Source organism: Macaca thibetana, chromosome 1 (assembly GCF_024542745.1).
Source record: "Macaca thibetana thibetana isolate TM-01 chromosome 1, ASM2454274v1, whole genome shotgun sequence".
Taxonomy (NCBI): domain Eukaryota; kingdom Metazoa; phylum Chordata; class Mammalia; order Primates; family Cercopithecidae; genus Macaca; species Macaca thibetana.
Window position 1 is genome coordinate 19,709,234 of NC_065578.1, and position 16,491 is coordinate 19,725,724.

The 16,491-nt window shown below is 43.0% G+C and overlaps 1 protein-coding gene across 6 annotated transcripts in view; it reads right to left on the bottom strand.

Annotated features, from left to right (window-relative positions):
• Window positions 1–16,491, bottom strand: part of HP1BP3 (heterochromatin protein 1 binding protein 3) — a 46,884-nt gene that overhangs the window by 12,691 nt on the left and 17,702 nt on the right. For all 6 annotated transcript variants that reach the window (XM_050791436.1, XM_050791429.1, XM_050791407.1 and 3 more), the window contains 3 exons: window positions 14,213–14,293; window positions 12,049–12,203; window positions 1,915–2,005 (listed from right to left, as the gene is read on the bottom strand). In XM_050791436.1, the coding sequence (XP_050647393.1) occupies window positions 1,915–2,005; window positions 12,049–12,203; window positions 14,213–14,293 (327 nt within the window). The remainder of the gene's footprint in view (window positions 1–1,914; window positions 2,006–12,048; window positions 12,204–14,212; window positions 14,294–16,491) is intronic.

Below are 16,491 nucleotides of genomic sequence, written 5' to 3' on the forward strand. Positions count from 1 at the left end.
TATATCCACTAGTATGGCTATAATAAAAAAAAGTAACAAATGTTGAAGAGGATATGGAGAAAATTGAGCCCTGGTCAGGTGGGTCACACCTGTAATTCCAACACCTCGGGAAGCTGAGGCAGGCAGACTACTTCACTGAACCCAGAAGTTCAAGAGCAGCCTCGGCAACACGGCGAAACCCCATTTCTATAAAACACAGAAAAATTAATCAGGCATGGTGGTGTCCCATAATCCCATATACTAGGGAGGCTAAGATGGGAGGATCAATTGAGCCAGGGAGGTGGAGGTTGCAGTGAGCTGAGATCACACCACTGCACTCTAGCCTAGGTGACAGAGTGAGACCCTATCTCAAAACAAAACAAAACAAAACAAAATGACTTGAGCCCTTATAAACACTGCCAGTTTCTTAGAACATAAATTTACCATATGGCCCAGCAAGTCCTGAAAACATATCCACACAAAGACTTGAACATAAATGTTCATAGGCAGTATTATTCATAATTAGCTGAAAAGTAGAAATAATCCAAATGTCCACCATCATCTCATGAATAGATAAACAAAATGTGACATCCATAGAATGAAATACTATTGGACAATAAAAAAGAATGAAAGTACTGGTACATGCTGCAATGTGGATAAAACTCAAAAACATCAAGGTAAAAGAAGCCAGACACAGAAGATCACATAGTACATGATTCTATCCACATGAAACATGAAGAAAATGCACATGTGCAGACAGAGAACAGACTAGAGGTTGCCTGAGGTTGCTTTTGGAATAGGGAGTGACTGCAAATGGTTACAAGGGATCTTTTCTGGGTGACAGAAATGTCCGAAAATTGGACTGTAACAGTTGTACAACTCTATAAAGTTACTAAAAATCACTGGGTTATAAACTGTTAATTATATAAATTAAATTGTATATGGCATGTAAATCGACCTCAATAAAGCTGCTAAAAAATAACAATTTATTGAGTTTTGGTGTAGTATGAAATAATAATTTCTACAACTATCTGAAAGTTATCTTAAAATATTCCATCATTTTCTAACTGTATTTCTGTGTGAGGTTAGATTTTCTTCAAATAAGTAACCCGAAATAAGCTGGAACAGATACTAGCTGTCTTCTGTTATGCTAGACGTTAAAGACATTTGCAAAAATGTAAACAGTGCCTGACGACTTCTCATTAAAAAAAAAATTGGGGGAGACAGATACAATCCCAGCACTTTGGGAGGCTGGCACTGGAGGATCGCTTGAACCTGGGAGATAGATGCTACAGTGAGCTGCGATTGTGCCACTGCACTCCAGCCTGGGAAACAGAGCGAAACGCTGTCTCAAAAAAAGGGCTGGGAGGTGAAGGGGGAGGACAGTTATTTTTCACTAAAAAATATGTAATTTATGTAAACATGTAATGGGTTTTCTACTATTATTTTAAAGTAAATCAATAAATATTTAAATTTTTCCTCAGTTTTCTTTTTTTTTTTTTTTGAGATGGAATCTGTCACCTAGGCTAGAGCACAGTGGTGCGATCTCAGCTCAATGCAACCTCCACCTCCCGCATTCAAGTGATTCTCCTGTCTCAGCCTCCCAAGTAGCTGGGACTACAGGCACGTGCCACCACGCCCAGCTCATTTTTATATTTTTAGTAGAGACAACGGGGTTTCACCAGGCTGGTCTCGAACTCCCAACCGCAGGTGATCCACCCGCCTCAGCCTCCCAAAGTACTGGGATTACAGGTGTGAGCCACCACACCCAGACCTCAGTGTTAGTTTCTAACATAGTAAATGTTGACAGATACAACCCACATAAACAAAAATTATTTGAGGTTCCTCAATAAATTTTTACAGTATAAGGAAGGAGGTCCTGAAACCAAAAACTTTAAAAAGCACTTCTCCACAACCAGGCCTCTGATTTCTAACCTGGAATGTCCCTGAAGCACCTTTGCCAGTTATCTGTTCTAACTGGCCTCTCTCTACTGCTCTCTGCAGAGCGTTCTTCAACAGCTGAGGCCTGCAAAGAAAAACAAACAAACAAAAAAACAGTGATAAATACATTAATAAAAAAAAAAATGTAAAGAAATAGATACAGGGTTATTCCCAGATCTAGAGTTCTGATTACTATTATTATCATCATTATTTTTTTTGAGATGGAGCTTTACTCTTGTTGCCCAGGCTGGAGTGCAATGGCACAATCTTGGCTCACTGCAACCTCCACTTCCCGGGTTCAGCAATTCTCCTGCCTCAGCCTCTCAAGTAGCTGGGGGATAACAGGCATACGCCACCACGCCCAGCTAATTTTGTATTTTTAGTAGAGACGGGGTTTATCCATGTTGGTCAGGCTGGTCTCGAACTCTTGACCTCAGGTGATCTGCCCAATTTGGTCTCCGAAAGTGCTGGGATTACAGGCGGGAGCCACCATGCCCAGCCTCTGATTACTAGTATATGTATTAGCTTTGTTAAAATGAAAAAAAGTAGTAACAAATTGCTGGCATCCTTAATAAGAGGTACTCTTTTCTTTCAAGTAAAGAAGCTAAGTCATTATTTATACATACAGAATCTCATACCATATAGAACCAATTTCTAAATTGCCAAGACACTCCAAAAACCCACCCACCACTGGTTGCCATTGGACCACAACCATGATCAAACTGAGTAATCAAGCAAGGGATGGATATCTTAAAAGTCTCATTCAACTCTGGAATTCTCTGAGGCCAACTGTGAACACTGGCCTGTCAGAAATGCATACATGAAATTAAGAAAATCAAGAGAACTCTTGAAATAACTAAGAGTTGAAAATTAAGAATCTAAGAGGTCTCCAAATACATTAGTATGTTTAGAGAAAAGTATAGGGTATAATACTGCATCTTGGGCTGTGCTCACTTTTTGATGTAAATAGAGAAAAGCCAAAAACAGAGTATGAGTTACATCTTACATGAGGATTTTTTTTTTTTTTTGGATACAGGGTCTCGCTGTTGCCCAAGATGCAGTGCAGTGGCAAACCATGGCGAGCTGCAGCCTCAATCTCCTAGGCTCACACAATCCACCTGCCTTGGGCTCCCAAGTAGCTGGGACTAGCTGGGTGTATAAGTGTGTGCCACTATGCTTGGCTAAATTGTTTTGTTGTTGTTGTTGTTGCTGTTTTGGTAGAGGTGGAGTCTCACTATGTTTCCCAGGCTGGTCTTCAACTCCTGGCCTCGAGCAATCCTCTCATTAAGGCCTCCCAAAATGCTGGGATTACAGGCATGAGGCACCACGCCTGGCTGAAGATTAGATTTTAACATTTGACTTCTAACGCCATATGACAGACCTAGAAAATTTCGAAAGACACCTTCTTCAAGGCCAACTCAGTGTCTCTATGTACCCAATATGTCCAGTTCTTCTTCTAGGTTGCAAAAAAATCACTATTACCAAATTAAGAAGGCAACTTGCATGTTATATAAAAAACCAGGCCGGGCGCGGTGGCTCAAGCCTGTAATCCCAGCACTTTGGGAGGCCGAGACGGGCGGATCACGAGATCAGGAGTTCGAGACCATCCTGGCTAACACGGTGAAACCCCGTCTCTACTAAAAAATACAAAAAACTAGCCGGGCGAGGTGGCGGGCGCCTGTAGTCCCGGCTACTCGGGAGGCTGAGGCAGGAGAATGGCGTAAAAACCCGGGAGGCAGAGCTTGCAGTGAGCTGAGATCCGGCCACTGCACTCCAGCCTGGGCGACACAGTGAGACTCCGTCTCAAAAAAAAAAAAAAAAAAAAAAAAAAAAAAAAAAAACCAATGTCTTGGCCAGGCATGGTGGCTCATGCTTGTAATCCCAACACTCTGGGAGGCCAAGGCTGGCGGATCACAACGTCAGGAGTTTGAGACCAGCCTGGCCAACACAGCGAAACCGTGGCTCCACCAAAAATACAAAAAAATTAGCCGGGTGTGGTGTCAGGCAACTGTAGTCCCAGCTACTCAGGAGGCTGAAGCAGGAGAATCATTTGAACCCAGGAGGCGGAGGTTGTAGTGAGTTGAGACTGCGCCATTGCAATCCAGCCTGGACAGCGGAGCAAGACTCTGTCTCAAAAAAAATAAAATAAAAAACAAAACAAAACAAAAAACATGATGTCTTTAAATATTAGAATCCTGTTTAGCATGGTGTGATGGTCATACTATGAGAAGTTGGTACTGAGACTAATAAGAATAATATTAGTTGAACATTTACTAGGTGCCAAGGACTATTCTAAGTGCTTAGCACAGACTAAGAAACTCAAACCCTATGAGTTAAACATTTTTGTTTTTTCTTTTTTTTGAGATGGAGTCTTGCTCATCGCCCAGGCTGGAGTGCAGCGGTGCGATCTTGGCTCACTGCAACCCCCCCCCCAGGTTGAAGTGATTCTCCTGCCTCAGCCTCCCGAGTAGCTGGGACTACCGGTGCCTGCCACCACGCCCAGCTAATTTTTTGTATTTTTAATAGACGGGGTTTCACCATGTTAGCCAGGATTGTCTCGATCTCCTGACCTCATGATCCGCCTGCCTCGGCCTCCCAAAGAGCTGGGATTACAGGCGTGAGCCACCACACTCGGCCCTTTTTTTTTTTTTTTTTTTTGAGAGAGGATCTCACTGTGTCACTCAGGCTGGAGCGCAGTGGTATGATCACGGCTCACTGCAGCCTCGATCTCCCAGGCTCAAGTAACCCTTCTGCTGCCTCAGCCTCCCGAGTAGTTGGTACTATAGGCACATGACACTACACCAGCTAATTTTTGTTATTTTTTTTGTACAGAGGGGGTTCCACTATGTTGCCCAGCCTAGTCTTGAACTTGTAGGTTCAAGCGATCCTCCTGCTTCGGCCTCCCAAAGTGCAGGGATTACATATGTGAACCGCAGCACCTGACCGGCAGAGAGGTTTTGGTTGGTCATTATCAACCAAATACAACGTGTGGGCCATGTTCGTAAAAATAACTGTAAAATATCATTCTGGAGACAACTAGGGACACCTGAACACGGACTGGGTACTAGATAATAATAAATTATTAATTTTGTTAAGAATGATTTAAGTGGCCGGGTGAGGTGGCTCATGCCTGGAATCCCAGCACTTTGGGAGGCTGAGGCAGGCAGATCACCTGAGGTCGGGAGTTCGACACCAGGCTGACCAACATGGAGAAACCCCATCTGTACCAAAAAATACAAAATTAGCTGGGTGTGGTGGCGCATGCCTATAATTCCAGCTACTTGGAAGGTTGATGAGGCAGGAGAATCGCTTGAACTCGGGAGGTGGAGGTTGCGGTGAGCCAAGATCATGCCACTCACTGCACTCCAGCCTGGGAAACGAGCAAAACTCCATCTCAACAACAACAACAACAACAACAACAACAAGAATGATTTAAGTATGATGGTTAATGTTCTCTATGTTTCTTTGTACATGTTTGAAAATTTCCAAGATAAAACATTTAAGAAAGTATTAAGGGCTCCTTCTGTCATATGAAGATACAATGAGAAGAAGACAATCTGCAACCCAGAAGAGGCCCTCACAGAACTCAGCCATGCTGGCACCCTGATCTCAGACTTCGAGTCTGCACAACTGTGAGAAATACATTTCTCTTGTTTATATGCCAAAGTAACAACAATAATAAAAATAGTCAAGGCAGATCTTTGGTAATGATATTAGACTAAAAACTTAAGGAAGTAAAGGAACTGGCAAAGTGGCTTACGGGGAAAAAGCCATTCAGGTAAAGGGAATGCAACAGAAAGGCTGTGAGACCAGTGAGGGAGTGAAGAGTAGTAGTTTAGGTCAGAGATACAAGGGAATGTAGTGCCTTGTATTTAAAGGCACTTTTAAAGATTGATTTTTTTGTTTGTTTGTGTTTGTTTCCCCGCCGAGACGGAGTCTTGCTCTGTCGCCCAGGCTGGAGTGCAGTGGCGCAATCTTGGCTCACTGCAACCCTGCAACCTCTGCCTCCCGGGTTCAAGCAATTCTCCTGCCTCAGCCTCCTGAGTAGCTGGGATTACAGGCACGTGCCACCACGCCCGGCTAATTTTTGTATGCTTAGTAGAGATGAGGTTTCACCATGTTGGCCAGGATGGTCTCGAACTCCTGACCTCGTGATCCACCCACCTCAGACTCCCAAAGTGCTGGGATTACAGGTGTGGGCCACCACACCCAACCCTAAAGACTGATTTTTTACCTGTGAGGGGGTTGGGAAGACATGAATGTTTGAGTAGAAAGGCAACATGACACTGGGCACAGTGGTTCACACCTGTAATTCCAACACCTGGGTGGCCAAAGCAGGAGGATCACTTGAGGCCAGGAGTTAAAGACCAGTCTGGGCAATGTAGGGAGATTGTTTCTATAAAAAACTTAAAAACTATTAGCTGCATGTGGTGACACATTCCTGCAGTCCCAGCTACTTGGGAGGCTGCAGTGGGAGGATTGTTTGAGCCTAGGAGTTTGAGGTTGCCACGAGTCGCAATCTTGCCACTATACTCCAGTCTGGGCAACAGAGCAAGACCCCAGCTTGAAAAAAAAACAAAAAAAAGTGACAGGCTGGGCGCAGTGGCTCACGTCTGTAATCCTCTGGGAGGCCAAGGCGGGCAGATCACTGGAGGCCAGGAATTTGAGACCAGCCTGGCCAACATGGTGAAACTCCCAATCTACTAAAAATACAGAAATTACCCGGGTATGGTGGCACAGCCTGTAATCCCAGCTACTCGGGAGGCTGAGACAGGAGAGTCACTTGAACCCAGTGGGTGGAGGTTGCAGTGAGCCGAGATCACACCACTGCATTCCAGCCAGGGAAACAGAACAAGATTCCTTCTCAAATAAATAAATAAATAAATAAATAAATTTTAAAAAGTGACAGAACTTACATTTTTCAAAAAGTCTCACTCTCACTATGATGGTAAGAACATACTGAAAGGGAGCATGAAAAAAGCAGTTAGGAAGTTATTGCTCTAATACAGGTGAGAGATGATGGTGGCCTGGAAGAGAATGGTAGTGGTGCAGGTGATGAGTAAGTAGTATGTTTACTATTTTATTTTTTTATTTTATTTTATATTTTATTTTGAGATGGAGCCTCACTGTCGCCCAGGCTGGAATGCAGTGGCGTGATCTTGGCTCACTGCAGACTCTGCCTCCCAGGTTTAAGTGATTCTCTTGCCTTGGCCTCCTGAGTAGCTGGAACTACAGGCGCGTGCCACCATGCCTGGCTAATTTTTTTGTATTTTTAGTAGAGAGAGGGTTTCACCATGTTGGCCTGGTTGGTCTCGAACTCCTGACCTCATGTGATCCACCTGCCTCCCAAAGTGCTGGGATTACAGGCATGAGCCACAGCACCCAGCCTGTTTACTGATATATTTTAAAGACAGAGCAAAATAATTGCTTATAGATTAGAGAAAGGTGTGTAACAAAGAGAAGAGACCAGCACAAAGCCAGGGTTTTTGGTTTCAGCAAGTGGAAAGATAATATTGTCATGAACTAAAATGAAGATAATGTGGGAAATGCAGGGATTTTGGGGGGGAGCGGGAGCAGAGTGGGGATCAAGAGTTCAGTTTTCAACATTTAAATCAGACATCCAAGTGGTGATGTTGAACAGGCATCCATATACACGAATCTGAAGTTACAAGGGAGGTATGGGCTAGATTCATAAATTTGTGAATTAATAGTTTATAGCTGGTATTTAAAGCTTTGCAAGTGAAAGGAATCACCAAGCAAATGTGGACATAAAAGATGAGAGGCTTAAGGTATAACCCTGAGGGCACCTTTATATTAAGAGGTAAAGCAGAAATCCTTAGAAGATTGAGAAAGGAGGGGTACAAGGTGTGGTGTCCTGGAAGGCAAGTAAAGAAAATGTTTCAAGCAGGTAGGAGTCATCAACTGTGTCAAATGCCATTGAGAGGGCAGTTGGTAAGGACTATGAATTGACCACTGAAATCTGCAAAGTGAGACTGAGAAAATATTCAGGTAAAGTGGTGGGGTAAAGTCTGACTAAAGTGGGGAAAGTGGAAGGGAAGACATTGGAGATACCAAGTACAGACAACTTACATTTTGGTGAAACTGTATTTTTCTTCCTCTTTTGTTTGGCCAAGCAAGAATGGCTGAATTTTCAAGTTAAATGTGTATATGACAGGACTCCATTATAATCAAGAATTAGAGAAAATCAATATGGCTTCACGTAAAAGAAAAAAGTTTCAATGGAAAAAATTACCATTAAAAAGGCCATGAGAGGGCCGGGCGCGGTGGCTCAAGCCTGTAATCCCAGCACTTTGGGAGGCCGAGACGGGCGGATCACAAGATCAGGAGATCGAGACCATCCTGGCTAACACGGCGAAACCCCGTCTCTACTAAAAACACAAAAAATTAGCCGGGCGAGGTGGCGGCGCCTGTGGTCCCAGCTACTCGGGAGGCTGAGGCAGGAGAATGGCGGGAACCCGGGAGGCGGAGCTTGCAGTGAGCTGAGATCTGGCCACTGCACTCCAGCCTGGGCGACAGAGCGAGACTCCGTCTCAAAAAAAAAAAAAAAAAAAAAAAAAAAAAAAAAAAAAAAAAAAAAAAAAAAAAAGGCCATGAGAAAAGGTCTTCAGGCTCATTAGCACCTTTGGGTTGACAACCCATCTATTATCAGGTAAATTTTGTTTCAGCATAAGGTCATGACAATATGTTTCAAAAGAAGTGGAGCAAAGGCACACTGGTAGCAACACACCACCTTACCTAAGTAGAGTAGAACCACAAGAAAAAAAAATTGGGGAGGATACGGTCTCCACTCACCAAAAGGCAGAGAGTAAAGGGTGTGAAAGGAAAATAAGGCTTGGGATCCCCAAATCAGGAACCAAAGGGAAAAGTCAAGCTGGGAACTGCTTAGGGCAAATTTGCCTCCCATTCTATTCCTAAAAAAAAAAAGATAGCCACTAAGATAAAAAAGCTACGTACTTCCCTCACAATTTGTCCACAAAGGAAAATCCTTGCAGACAAAGGACAGAACTCCAAGTCATTCATCTACTCACCTAGATAAATGCATATCTGTCTCCTTTGAAAAGGTAATCAGAAACTCAAAAAGAATGAAACTGTCTTTTATTTACCTATAACCTGGAAGCCCCCTCCCTGATTTGAGTTGTCCCACCTTTCCAGAATAAACCAATGTACACCTTACATTATTACTGTCTCACATCTCTCTAAGTGTAAAACCAAGCTGTGCTCAGACCACCTTGGGCACAAGTTTTCAGGACCTTCTGATGCTGTGTCACGGGCACAACCTTAACCTTGGCAAAATAAACTTTCTAAATTGACTGAGACCTCTCTCAGATAATTTGGGGTCACACAAGGGAGATAAAAGTGAAATGTGAGACCCAGTGTTGCAGGTGGGGCCTAGTGGGAGGTGTTTGAGTTACAGGGATGGATCCCTCATGAATGGCTTCGTGTCTTCCTGGTCGTAATGAGCGGGTTGTTTAAAACAACTGGTTGTTTTAAGAGTGTGAGATCTGGTTAAGAGTGTGGCACCTTTCCCTCCTCTCTTGCTCCCTTTCTTGCCATGTGATATGATAGCTCCTCCTTCCACCATGATTTAAGTTTCCTGAAGCCCTCACTAGAAGCAGATGGCTGCACTATGCTTCTTGTACAGCCTGCAGTTACTATGAGCCAAATAAACTTTATTCTTTATTAAAGAACAGTGAAATGTTTCCATCTTTAAATGCATCATACAATGCATTTTTGATCCATAATTGTGTCTGCCTACTACCACTACACTCAGCATGTAAGAAGCATGAAAACATCAGCACATTAATTCATTAATTTAGAACTTTCTGCTTCAATGATTCCCTTTTTTTTTTTGGAGACAGAGTCTTGCTCTGTCGCCCAGGCTGGAGTGCAGTGGCCGGATCTCAGCTCACTGCAAGCTCCGCCTCCCGGGTTTACGCCATTCTCCTGCCTCAGCCTCCCCAGCAGCTGGGACTACAGGTGCCCGCCACCTCGCCCGGCTAATTTTTTGTATTTTTTAGTAGAGACGGGGTTTCACGGGGTTAGCCAGGATGGTCTCGATCTCCTGACCTCGTGATCCGCCCGTCTCGGCCTCCCAAAGTGCTGGGATTACAGGCTTGAGCCACCGCGCCCGGTGATTCCCTTTTCTTTTGCACTATTTCACTAGCTCTTTAATTTGGCACTCTGATGACCACTACTGATTTTCTGAAAATGTGGCTTCTGGACTGAAACCTCAGCAATTCTAACTGTATGCCTTAGTAATGCAAGTAAATACTGGTACTAAACTGTATCAGGACATTGTGCACTCAATATAGTAGTCTTCTGTAGACAGAAATCTGGATTAAACATAATTTTCTAGAAGTCATCTCACACAAACACTCTCAGAGTCTGCGAATTACAAATTTAAACAAATTGATATATCTGCATGAATCTACAACTGAGCAAATGGGACAATCTAAATGATCTGTCAAGACGTTAAGTGGCAAATTTTACATATGAATTACTAACAAAATTATCTCAGAACTTTAAGCCACGTTTAAATGATGAAAACATTCTGCTATTGCTGTGTAAAGGTGTTACTGAAGCCTGAATTCTCATGAAATATATATATGATATACATGTATGTATGTATATATCATACATCTATAATGTTTTCTAAGACAGAGTCTCACTCTGTCACCCAGGCTGGAGTGCTAGGATTATAAGCGTGAGCCACCGTGCCCAGCCTAAAAGTACATTTTAACCCAATACCAGACTCAAAAACTATACCCAGATGCAATTTTTCTTCCTGTTTTTGTAAATACTAACATTCTTCTCCCCAACACATATGATTTCATTTGTGTAAAGTATTTCTACAATAAAATGAAATGTCTTGTACTCATTTATATCAGAAATTGAAATAGTATTTTCTACACTTTTTTTTTTCTTACAACTCTGAAGCTTTTTATCCTTTTTTCATAGACTTTTCAAACACTTTCAAAATGAACTTTATGCATTTCTTTCTGGTGCTGTACTTCATTCTTTAGTTATTAAAGGCTAAGAATAAATTAGGACCTTTAAAATCTACACTCCTTTTTACTTTTATGTGTTTTTTTTTTTTTTTTGAGACGGAGTTTCACTCTTGGGCCCAGGCTGGAGTACAATGGTGCAATCTTGGCTCACTGCAAACTCCACCTCCTGGGTTCAAGCAATTCTCCTGCCTCAGTCTCCTGAGTAGCTGGGATTGCAGGTGTCCACCACCACACCCGGCCTATTTTTTTTTTTTTTTCTTTTAAACCTGAGAAGACACAGAGTTCAATATTAAATATCTTAACAGCTAACAATATTAAAAGAGTTACTCTACCAGGCTCTTACAAAGAAACATACGATTTGGGTTTGGAAAAAAAAAAAAAAAAACACATGCACACACACAAAAAAAACAAAGTAGGCCAAGAATAGTAATCGGTGCCTGTAATCCCAGCTACTCGGGAGGCTGTGGCAGGAGAATCGCTTGAACCCGGGAGGTAGAGGTTGCAGTGAGCTGAGGTTGTGCTACTGCGCTCTAGCCTGGACAAGAGTGAGACTTCATCTCAAAAAAAAAAATAAAAATAAAAGGCCGGCCACAGTGGCTCACACCTGTAATCCTAGCACTCTGGGAGGCCGAGGCAGGTGGATCACTTGAGTTCAAAAGTTCGAGACCAGCCTCGCCGACATGATGAAACCTTGACTCTACTAAAAATACAAAAATTAGCTGGGCATGGTGGCGGGCGCCTGTAGTCCCAGCTACGTGGGAGGCAGAGGCAGGAGAATGGCGTGAACCCAGAAGGCGGAGGCAGGAGAATCCCTTGAATCTGGGAGGCAGAGGCTGCAGTGAGCCGAGACGGTGCCACTGCACTCCAGCCTGGATGACAAGAGCAAACCTGTCTCCAAACAAACAATCAAACAAAAAAACTACACATGGAGATATGAAGAGAAACACATAATGGGGCAAAAAAAATAAGACCAACAAAAAAGGTTTATTCTTAGCTAAAAGTAATCCTTCCTCAGTATTTAATCTATCTCCTTTCCCATGAAAAGGCAGCTAAAGGAAGTAACACATCATGTTTTAAAGGCCAGGCCAATGGCTCATACCTGATGTCCACTCTAAGCTTAGGATAATACTGAGACACGTATTTCCTGATGAGACTGTAGGAAGCTTCTTTAGGTTCACAAAGGCGAGTAAAGGCCAGTGGGAGGACATCCTCCAATTTTACTTGTGGTTCTGGATCCACTGCAGAACTTCTATTCTGAAAAGTAATTATCAAAAATTATGATCATTATAGAATGTAAATGCTTCTACATACAACTCAAAGGCTTTCCTCAGTTGATGATCAAATTTGTCAATTTTGTGGCAACTTCTTTGATATAAAATTTTCAACTGAGAGCATTAAAAATACATATAAAAGCTGGGTGTGGTGGCTCACACCTGTAATCCCAGCACTTTGGGAGGCCAAGGTGGGCAGATCACTTGAGGTCAGGAGTTCAAGACCAGCCTGGCCAACATGGTGTAACCCCCCCTCTACTAAAAATATAAAAATTAGCCAGGCATGGTAGCCTGTAATCCCAGCTACTCGGGAGGCTGAGGTACAACAATTGCTTGAACTCAGGAGGTGGAGATTGCAGTGATGCAAGACAGAGCCACCACATTCCAGCCTGGGTGACAAGTGAGACTCCGTCTCAAAAAAAAAAAACAACAACAAAACAAGAAAACAGCCGGGCGTGGTGGCTCATGCCTGTAATCCCAGCACTTTGGGGTGCTGAGGTGGGCTGATCACCTGAGGTCACAAGTTCGAGACCAGCCTGACCAACGTGGTAAAACCCTGTCTCTAATAAAAATACACAATTAGCCAGGACTGGTGGCATGCACCTGCAATCTCATTTACTCGGGAGGCTGAGGCAGGAAAATCACTTGAACCCGGGAGGTGGAGGTTGCAGAGAGCTGAGATTGCGCCATCGCACTCCAGCCTGAGCAACAAGAGCAAAACTCCATCTCAAAAAACAAAAAAAAACACATAAAAGTAAAAAGGAGTGTAGACTTTAAAGGTCCTAATTTATGAAGTGCAGCACCAGAAAGTAATGCATAAAGTTCATTTTGAAAGTGTTTGAAAACTCTATGAAAAAAGGATAAAAAGCTTCAGAGTCATAAAAAAAAAAAAAAAGTTTAGAAAAACATTATTTCAATTTCTGATATAAATGAGTACAAGACATTTCACTTTATTACTGCAGAAATACTTTACACAAATGATACGTGTTGGGGAGAAGAATATTAGTATTTACAAAAACCGGAAGAAAAATTGGATCTGGGTAGTTTTTGGGTCTAGTATTCAGTAAAAATGTACTTTTAGGCCGGGCACAGTGGCTCACGTCTATAATCCCAGCATGCCGGGAGGCCGAGGCAGGCAGATCACCTGAGGTCAGGAGTTGGAGGCCAGCCTGGCCAACGTAGTGAAACTCTGTCTCTACTACAAATACAAACATTAGCTGGGCATGGTGGCACATGCCTGTAGTAGTCCCAGCTACTGGGGAGGCTGAGGCAGGAGAATCGCTTAAATCCTGGAGGCGGAGGTTGCAGTAAGCCAAGATCGTGCCACTGCACTCCAGCCCGGGCAATAGAACAAGACTCTATCTTAAAAAAAACAAAAACAAAAAAACTCCTGTATCTTCTCTAGTTTAAAAGATACTTCACAAAAAGCAGTATAATTCAGCCGGGCGCGGTGGCTCACCCTGTAATCTCAGCACTTTGGGAGGCCGAGGTGGGCAGATCACTTGAGGTCAGGAGTTCAAGACCAGCCTGGCCAACATGGTGAAACTCCATCTCTACTAAAAAATACAAAACAATTAGCCGGGCATTGTGGTGAGTGCCTGTAATCCCAGCTACTCAGGAGGCTGAGGCAGGAGAATTGCTTGAACCCAGGAGGTGGAGGCTGCAGCTAGCTGAGATCATGCCACTGCACTCTAGCATGGGCAACAGAGCAAGACTCCATCTCAAAACAAAAAGCAGTATAATTCATATAGCTGCCCATAATTTAATGTAAGGCACTTAAGAGCATAGACTTAACCAGGTTGGACTGCTTGGATCTGCATCCTGGCTATTCTACTCACTAGATGAACAAATTATTTATAACTTCCCTAGACTTTAGCACAAAGGCTGAACTTTGCATACTGCCAGGCACACAGCAAAGACTCAATGAATGTTGCTGTTTTTGGTAGCAATAACAGCTCCACAGCACTCAAACTGTGGTATACATTGTCTTACCTTTCTGTTTCTGGATTTCTGAGGTGTTTTTCTTGATTTCTGAACCACAACAAAACTTCCAGAAGCACCTTTTCCTTTAACCTAAAGTAAATTAATTTTTGTTATTCTAGTATTCATAACTTTACATTAGGCTAAGGAAATTACAGGGCATGGTAATGCAAGAGCTAATGTAAAGTGGTGTTTACTTCTTCAGAGAAAAAAAAAACAGTCAATGAAAAGTCAAAAGACTTCAGATGAAAGGTCCTTTACGTACCATCTAGCTGATGTTGAGTAATACTGTACAACCCAGTTAACCCTCTGAGCTTTTTGTTTTCTCATCTACAAAATTTTGAGAAGAATGCTACTGTGATACTAGGTTAAACCGTCTATTAAAAACTTTCAAAACGAAATAAAAAAGCAAAATAAAAATATCCCACAGAAGGAAGGGACATAATCTCTTAGGGAAAATAAGAAAAGCCCTCACTATCTTAAAAGCTCCTTGGAAAAAGTTTACATCCTAATTAGTCTCAGGCCACATAACTTCCCATAGTTTACCAACGATACATTATTCCTTATGGGAAGGGTTATCTAACAATATTTTGGCTGGGCACAGTGGCTCATGCCTGTAATCCCAGCACTTTGGGAGGCCAAGGTGGGTGGATCACGAGGTCAGGAGAACCAGACCATCCTGGCTAACAAAGTGAAACCCCATCTCTACTAAAAATACAAAAAATTAGCCGGATGTGGTGGCGGGCACCTGTAGTCCCAGCTACTCAGGAGGCTGAGGCAGGAGAATAGTGTGAACCCGGGAGGTGGAGCTTGCAGTGAGCTGAGATCACACCAGTGCACTATAGCCTGGGTGACAGAGCGAGACTCCATCTCAAAAAAAAAAAACAATTTTTTAGCCACTGCACACAATGCTAAGTTTTACCACATATTTCCAGTTCACAAAGCACTCTCATAAAATTTTAAAGTTGATTCGCAATAGGCCAGGCATGGTGGTTCATTCCTATAATCCCAGCACTTTGGGAGGCCGAGGTGGACAGATCACTTGAGGTCAAGAGTTTGAGACCAGCCTGGCCAATTTGGTGAAATCCTGTCTCCACTAAAAATACAAAAATTAGTTGGGTGTGGTGGCGGGTGCCTGTAAACCCAGCTACTCAGGAGGCTAAGGCAGGAGAATTGCTTGAACATGGGAGGCAGAGGGTGCAGTGAGCTGAGATCGTGCAGTGAGCTGAGACTGTGCCACTGTGTAACAGAGCAAGACTCCATCTCAAAAAAAAAAGTTGATTCACAATAATTAAAGTCTTCCACAGCTTAGTTTTACCTACACTGCTATCAATGAGCAATCAAGCTGGAATGCTTTTAGCCTACTAAGAGTTGTTTAGGCATCAACCAAAGGTGGTCAGGCTACGTAGGCTACAGCAGGTCATAAACTAAAACATGAAGCCATCACATAAGCTTTGCTGACATATACTATGTTACACAACAGGTCCTTGGCTCTGATAATCATATTAACTAGGTTAAGACCTTTTAGTCAATGATCATTCTGTTTTATTTTAGAGACAGGGTTTTACTCTGTCACCCATGCTGGAGTGCACTGGCACAATCATAGCTCACTGCAGACTCAAGCAATCCTCCTGCCTCAGCCTCTTGAGTTGGGAGTACAGGCATGCACCCCTACATTTGGCTGATTTTCAAATTTTTTGTAAAAGCTGGGCATAGTGGCTCACGTCTATAATCCCAGCACTTTGGGAGACTGAGGTGGGTGAATCACTTGGGCCCAGGAGCTTGAAACCAGCCTGGGCAACATGGCAAAACCTTGTCTCTACAAAGAATACAGAAATTATCTGTATAGGTGTGGTGGTGCACACCTATAGTCCCAGGTACTCAGGAGGCTGAGGTGGGAGGACTGTTGGAGTCCAGCAGGTAGAGAGTGCAGTAAGCCAAGACTGCACCTCTGCACTCCAGCCTGAGCCAGAGTGAGATTCTGTCTCAAAAAGTAAAATAGAATACAGAAATAATTTTTTTTGTAGAGACAGGGTCTCACCTTGCTATGTTGCCCAGGATGGTCTCAAACTCCTGGCCTGAAGCAACCCTCCCACCTCAGCTTACAGGCAAGAGCCACTGCGCCTGGGCATCAGTGATAATTTTAAAGGCCATTTAAATATCAGTTTTACATTTTGAGAAAGCTAGACTCTCAGCTCCACACAGCAGCAATCTGTTTTATTCAGTAACAGACCTTCAGGCAACTGGCACATAGAAGACAAGACATATCTGTGAAATTAAGTACTAGTTCA